Source organism: Electrona antarctica (genome assembly GCF_951216825.1).
Source record: "Electrona antarctica genome assembly, chromosome: 4".
Lineage (NCBI taxonomy): Eukaryota > Metazoa > Chordata > Actinopteri > Myctophiformes > Myctophidae > Electrona > Electrona antarctica.
The window spans coordinates 17,673,667-17,681,624 of record NC_136809.1 but is presented as its reverse complement, the minus strand read 5'-3'; the positions used below and the strand labels follow the sequence as shown (position 1 = coordinate 17,681,624).

The window sequence follows — 7,958 nt, the reverse complement described above, 5'->3', positions numbered from 1 at the left end:
TAAATCAACAAAGTTATTATTATTTTTTAAAACAACAACTTTGGAATGTGTTTTTGGTTACCAATGATGTCAAATGTGGAGATTGATAAGTTCATTTTCCAGAGTCCCCCAGGGCTCAAACGTTTTAGCTAAAAAGACCCAAAAGAGAAATGTGACATTTCCCCAGGACCCAAACTTAGTGAAAATAGCAGATCTACAAGCTCACAACGCATTGCTTCACATCGCACTGTGAGCTTGTAGATGCTATTTTCACTAGTTCTTAATATGTTTTATACTTATTTATATGAATGTATTTGATGTTTTGATTTTATTTATCAAATACTAAAACTCTGCAAGCTTGTAGATCTGCATTTCCCCCCCTTTTTTCCGGCATGTGGTTCATGTGGTTAAGGCCTAGAATAGAAAGTGTCAAAGAATGTATGCATATGATTCCTTTCATCTCATACATATTATTAACATATTCCACAGTACCTTTTGTTAAATATTCATGATGGTCAAGGAGCATGGTAACAAAACATGCAAATGACTCAAGCTGGAAAACAATGAATATGAGATGAGCTGTGTGTGTGTGTGTGTGTGTGTGTGTGTTGGGGGTGGGGTCTGCCAGTTGTTGCAGTCACCTACTGCTGAGATGCTATTCACTCTCACACACACACACACACACACACACACACACACACACACACACACACACACACACACACACACACACACACACACACACACACACACACACACTGGGCGTGTTCCTGTGGGAGCCTTGCTTCACACAGGTGTGATTTTTATCTCATCTAAAAGCTGATTGATTGATTGAACATTTCATTTACAGTTTGTAGAATTTGTACAGTTCAAACGAAAGTATACAGGTCAATACAAAAACTGCTATTGAGGATATAACCATAAAAGGGGGACTTTAATGTTTTTACACGGGCCAGTAAGTGCCGTAAGTGCACTTTGAGAGTGGTTTTGAAGGAGTCTCTTAATGGCTGTTGAAATGGCGTTCCACATTTTAGTGGCATAGGAGCCAAATTAATTGAACCCCTTGTTTGAGCCGAATCTGAGTACATGGGTAATAATAAAATAATAATGACTGAATTAATTAACAAGGAATCCCAGAGTGCTACATGGTTAGCTGGTGCAGGGGTGCCCAAAAGGTATAGATTGCGATCTACCAGTAGATCACAAAGGCTGTGCAGGTAGACCACATGACATGCACCTAAAATTATATAATTTAAAAACAAAACAAAAAATACAACTCTTTTTGGCATCTGCCACTTTTTTAAATGAAGTGGTGCAACCAACTCCTTGGTCATTTTCCACGCGAAAAATCGTTAAGAGATTCATTACTGTACTCTGAGAACGGCGATAATTGTCGGGGTTCTCGTTTTTTGTCTCCACCAGGCCGAAGGCATGGGGAGAGAGTATGTTTTGCACTCCGTCCGTCCGTCCGTTTGTGTGTTTGTGTGTGTGTGTTCGTCCGTCCGTCTGTGGACAGCTAATCTCCGGCACTGTTGGCTTGATCGCAGCCATACTCTGCACACACACTCCCTGAATGCCACAGCTGAACCTCTGCCCCAAGGTTTTCACATTGGCATCTTATAGCGCCACCAGGAGGCCGCTTTGTGCAAAAAAGATTTTTGGACAGTACACCTACAGATTTTGTCCAAACATCACGCAAAATTGTACACAGTCTCTCTAGAGCCATTCAACGAAACAGGTCTTTCAGATTTTTCAGACTCCATCCTGATTGGCTAACATTGGCTTCCAAAGTTCGCAGGAGTGCTCAGTTTCAAACAAAATGCAGCAAATCATGAACACATTGTGTGATTTCTATGAAATTGTGCACGCACATTCCCACTAGGCCGAGGAACAAATGCCACTGGAACATTTTCAACTCAGCCTCATGGTGGCGCTATAACTGGCCGAATAGTGTTTTTACCTCCAACTGCACGGATCTGTGTAAAACTTTATATGCACACTCCCTAGAGGCCAAGGACAAACCTTTGCCTGGAATTTTTCACATCTGCTCTTTATAGCGCCACCAGGAGGCCGACATATGTAAAACACATTTTATAATATTACTCCAAATGTCACGCAAATCGGTACACATGCTCTCCATAGTCATGTGATCATGACGGGTTTGTTTGATTTCTCATAATCCATCCTGATTGGCTACGATTGGCTTCTAAAGTTTTCAAGAGTAGCCCGCTTTGTACTCGTTTTGTACAAATCGCCACACTCCTCAATGTGGTTAAATGTTTGAAAAATACACATTAACGTGAATCCAATAATCTAAAATAAGGTTTAGCACGTGTTGTAAATTCTCGTGTGATCTGTGTGGTCCGGTTCCCCCAGGGGTCCTTGGGGTGGTACCACAGTGTTCCCAGCAAAATTAGGGTTAATATATCACAATCATCACCATATTTTATACGTTCAAAAATAGAACACACGCTCACAATAGAACACATGGGCGGCGGTGGCTCAGGGGTAGAGTGACTGGATGGGAACCGCAAGGTTGCCAGTTCGATCCCAGGCTCCCCCAGAGTCAGTGTCGAAGTGTCCTTGAGCAAGACACTGCACCCCTAATTGCTCCTGATGTGCTGGTTGGTGCCTTGCATGGTTTCTGCCGCCATCGGTGTGTGAATGTGTGTGTGAATGGGTGAATGTAATGCACAGTCTGTGTAAGGCGCTATATAAATGCACCATTTACTTTGTGCCGCAAGTTACATTTTTTGTAACTTTTTAAGCAAACATTTTTAACTCAAATCATTGTTTCTGGGGGTCCCTGGCACAACAAGTTTAAGATGGTCCACGGTCAAATAGTGATCATCCCAGTTGCCCCGACGCACAATCTCCGCATCACATTCGGCACATTTGGCGAGTCCGTTGTGAGCATCTCTCACGTGTTGTATCAAGTCCTTGTTTCTGTGGAACGGCTTTCTGCAAAAACGGCAAATCTTGTGCTCTATACAGAAAGCATGGTCGGCACTGTGACCGAACTGGGCCAAGCCCAGTTTCCCGATCCATCGTCGGGAAACGATCGACCGGCTGTCAACACATCCATTTGTCACCATGTTGGAAATACTGGTCTCAGAGTTGATGCCAAGGTCCACCTGTTCCTCTTTTGCTGATTTAAGAATTCCGTTTGCCACAAAGTTGGAAATACTGGTCTCGGAATTTTGATCGATTGAGTTGCTTATTCCGGACACTGTTAAAAGACAAAGAATACATAAATAAACTTACTGAAGAAAATGTATGAAAACAGCATATTGGTCCCGGGCGGCTGGTGTAGCCATCTGGGCACCAAGGCTGATAATCCAGCATAACAGCTCGCTGCACACTGACCACAGCTGCTCTACAGTGTCCTAGACTGTGCTGCTATTATAAATGTAGCCTATAAATGTTCAGCCCAAGTCCAACCCAAAGCCTGTGAAATGTATTGTTTGACAAACTGGGCCCGGCCCGTCGGACCCCGACGGGCTCTAGCTCACAACCTGAGACACCACAGGCCAGAGGGCCACTGCACGATTAGTAGCCGCAGACATTAAGGACGGTAATCAATATGACAGATGAACTGAATCATGACAGATGAACTGAATCATGACAGATTAACTGAATCATGACAGATGAACTGAGTCATAATAGATTAATAGTGCTCTATTATTTGCACATTATTTGTAGTGAGACTATGAAGTGCTTATATTTATTCTAGTTTGCCTTTTAAATAGTATGGTAGGATATATGACCAGCAGCGGTTCCCTATAGAGACACAAATGGGACTCTTTGTGTGGTCATCAGTTAATTGGCTTAATACAAATACAAATGCATGAATTCAAGTCTCCACATGGGGTGAGTGAATAACCATTACCAATAGGGAATATCATATCATGTCTTCATATTCTGTATATCATATGTCCGTTTAGACAGAAGTCCATAATCCTAGTCCTACTATAAATGTGCCACGTCTCTGTGTGTCTGTGTGTGCGCGTGTGTGTATGGTTGTAATGCACGTAACTCGAGAATGCCCGGTATCGAGTCGGTCGAACCCATGGTTCTCCAGAACCGCCACAAAAGGCTCTGGTCAGGCTCTGCCAGTGGGCCTAATGAGCCTAAGTCCCCTCACCTGTGCAATTTCCAGCCTCTGCCTCAGCCAATTGATTGCCATGGCAACCCCACACTTGCCAATTGATTACTTAACCAGTCAGTTTGCACACAGGCAGACAGACAGATACAGAGATCTCCATGTGGGAAACAGACAGACAGTTAAATGGGTGGTATGACTACAGGTATTGCATACTAGATCTCCATATAGGCTACAGTATGGGCACAAAAGGGACAGACAGACAGATAGTTAAAACGGGTGCTATGACAACGGGTATTATTAGGTTCCCAAGTTGCATCGTTCCCAAGTAGGCCGGTGGCCGACGGGCACGTACAGGTCTAGTACTGTATATGGAGATCTAGTATGCAATACCTGTTGTCATACCACCCATTTTAACTGTCTGTCTGTTTCCCACATGGAGATCTCTGTATCTGTCTGGAAATTGCACAGGTGAGGGGACTAAAGGCCTATTCATAGTATGGATTGTCGGTGGTGAGGTGACCACCGGAGCTGTAATAACGTGGATCGGTGGTGAGTAAAAACAGAGAGAAGGGCTGGGGAGAGCGGTGGTTTGCTCATCACCGCGGTTCCGTGTAGTCATGTTGTAGTTGCGGTGGTCACCTCACCGCAGATAAATCAGTCTATGAATAACGCTTTAGGCTCATTAGGTCCACTGGCAGAGCCTGACCAGAGCCTTTTGTGGCGGTTCTGGAGAACCGTGGGTCCGACCGACTTGATACCGGGCACTGCACTCCCTGCGGGGGTGTGGAACGCGTGTGTCAATTTGAAGTCAGTGGGGCAAACGGTTCTCGAGTTACGTGCATTACAACCGTACACACAAGCACACACACAGACACACGTGGCGCATTTATAGTAGTATTTTTTGAGTGGTGCAACCACTCCAAAGAACAGCAATGTCCCTATGGGATGGGACTATGTAACTATGGGACTATGTCCCAATGTTTAGAGTACCAGTAGGGGCAAAAGTGGCACTGTTGTGCCAGAAACAGAGAGAGAGAGATAGTGTTGCACTGTTGCCGATACAGAGAAGACACACAGAGAAGGTTGGAAGCAAACCAATACGAACTGAAATTGGAACGATACAGAGGTCAGTGTGTGTGTGTGTGTGTGTGTGTGTGTGTGTGTCAGACTGCCACAACAGCTGCGTCCGCTTCCCACGTCTTACTTGTTACAGAGAGAGAGAGAGAGAGAGAGAGAGAGAGGCAGGGGGAGAGGGGAGAGGGGAGTTGCACCACTCAGTTCACACGGGTGTGATTTTTCTGGTAGTCTGGATATATTATATATATATTATATTTCTGGTAGTCTGGATATACACAGGGCGACTGTGGCTCAAGAGGTAGAGCAGGTCGTCCAATGATCCATGGGTCGGCGGTTCGAATCCCGGCTCCTCCTGGCTACATGTCGAAGTGTCCTTGGGCAAGACACTGAACCCCAAATTGCTCCCAATGTGCTGGCTGGTACCTTGCATGGCTTCCGCCGCAATCGGTGTATGAATGTGTGTGTGAATGGGTGAATGTAATGCACAATCTATGTAAAGCGCCTTGGATAAAGGCGCTATATAAATTTACCATTTATTATATTTTTAAGGGTTTTGGTCAAGACTTAGCCTACATTATTTATTTATTGATACAAAATAACCATAAACTATACCTTTAAATTAACAGCCATTGATGTGGGATGCACACAGATTGCAGAGACACACGGACCGACATGCGGAAACAACGGTCGGACATGCGGGCGAACATGCGCAGCTCCCGTGCTTGCGGTTAGGGTTTGAACTTTGAGGTAGGTTGTCGGTCTAATGACAGTCGGACCAATAGTATGTCTAAACTAAAGCGCCTGTACCCTTTCATTGCAGACCCTTATTTTGAAGGGGTCCCGGACCTTGAACCGGAAGTAAACAATGCGATCATATTTATTAACGTAATCAATGAAAACCCAGGCTGTGGCAGTGGCGGAAAAATTAATTAATAACTGGCAGTCAATGTGTAATGCATTGAAGCCTTGAATTAGTTCTTACCGTTTGTGTCCTTGTCTGGAACGATGCTGAGATCCATCTGTTCCTCTTTTACGTGTGGAGACACAGACTGTTGTCGTTGTCCAACATCCGTCTGACTACTGGTAGTACTGGACAACATCAGCTCCTGATACAGCTTCTCAGAGACCTGCTGGGAATCTGACAGAGAGAGAGAGCGCAAACAATTGAAGCAGTGTTTTTGACAGCAAATATTATTTAAATGTTAAAACGACCCCAAACATGTTTGAAAGTGAAATATTCCTTATAGCACTTACACAATATAGCGCATACTGTACAATCGGGGCGATTGTATTTTGTCTCCCTGCACTTCTATTGAGACACTCAGATTGTGTCAAAGGTCATGTCTCACTGATCTGACATCATCATCTGACAGATTTTGAACTGATGATCAAGTTTCAATTAATCTCGAAGTGGTCAAGAGGTGCACGCACATCCAAATTTAAAGATTAAATTCATCCCCTGAGCAAGCAGGCCGCAAAAAAGTAGCAGATCTACAAGCTCAAAACACGGCGCTTCATGCAACGTTTTGAGACGCGTTTTGAGCTTGTAGATCTGCTACTTTTGATGCTTTTGTGTGACGCTGCAGTATGATCAAGTGGAGATAAGAGGTTTCTGCCTGACAGCGATGATAATGAAACAAAATTGCGATAATTTATATCATTCGATACACATTATGATTGATAAATCGTGCATCCCTATGAAGTCTTTTCCATGTTATTTTCTTTGTCTACTCTTCACCCCCTTCTTTCTTGCTTGAAACTGCAAATGATGTGATGTGAATTTCAGATGTGAAGATGTATCAATAAACTCAGTCCATAACAACAACTCATTCCGGTGATCTGTACACATTCGATTTTGAGCCTATAGACAAATTTAAACCACATTTTAATCACACTTTCATTAGTTCACTTTGTATAAGGCGAATAATCATACCTATTCTGTACAGGCGTATGCAAGGATTCAATGCGTTGTTCAGGTGTCGTATGTCTTGTTTCATCTGGTCCACTTCCCTCTTGGACTGAACAACTTGCTCTTCATATTTACTGATGGTTCTCTCAAGCACACCAAAGATCTCCTCAGCAGCCGCCGTCAGCCGTCCCTGGATAAACAATCTGAGCTGTTGTCTTCCTGACATTTTGGAGGATCACCGACTGACTGCTCTCTAATCAAATCACTGTTGTACACAAATGACAAAATGTAATTTGTGTCAAAGACTGAAGATAGCATATGCTGCCTCTGAAAGTGTGGATTACTACACTGGCAAGGACACGACTCGGAAACCCCTCCCCCAGGAAAGTGAAGTCTGGAGCGCTCTGCTGGAACTTGACTCTACTGACCCCAGGGCCAAATTAGCCATTGGGCCAGTGGGGCCGTGGCCCAGGGGCTCTTGGCTCTCAGGGGCCCTTCGGGGAAATTGGACCGCGCTGTACTGGGTTTGAGGCCCTTCATTGGTCGTTGATTTTGTTAAAGAGGGAGTGCCACAATTTTTGTAATGTTGTTGTTTTGGTGGATATTGCATCTGCTTCCGGGTTATGTGAAATGTGCAGGCTGAATTTACCACTAGTGACATCTGCATCCCAGGAAGATTCCTTTTTGGTCCAAAGATTGCCACAGGGCCTGTATTTGAACTTGTGAAAATGTGAAAATGATGAAACACAAAATGCCAATAAAGTCACGAAATCAGATTAACGTCAATTTCTTCATCAAGTCTTTCTTAAAATACATTTTGTATTTGTGCGTAATTCTTTTCGTAATCTTACTCAACCAATTATATCGAGCCAACAGATGAACAGAAGT

The 7,958-nt window shown here is 43.8% G+C and overlaps 1 protein-coding gene across 1 annotated transcript; it reads right to left on the bottom strand.

The window, feature by feature from the left end:
• Positions 1-2,714: 2,714 nt before the first annotated feature.
• LOC306921987 (uncharacterized protein) lies at positions 2,715-7,328 on the bottom strand. The gene is made up of 3 exons (XM_079499337.1): positions 7,095-7,328; positions 6,144-6,299; positions 2,715-3,208 (listed from the first exon to the last, which is right to left on the bottom strand). Exons 1-3 carry the CDS (start codon positions 7,294-7,296, stop codon positions 2,757-2,759), a joined length of 810 nt encoding a protein of 269 aa, XP_079355463.1. The 5' UTR covers positions 7,297-7,328; the 3' UTR covers positions 2,715-2,756.
• Positions 7,329-7,958: the final 630 nt, after the last annotated feature.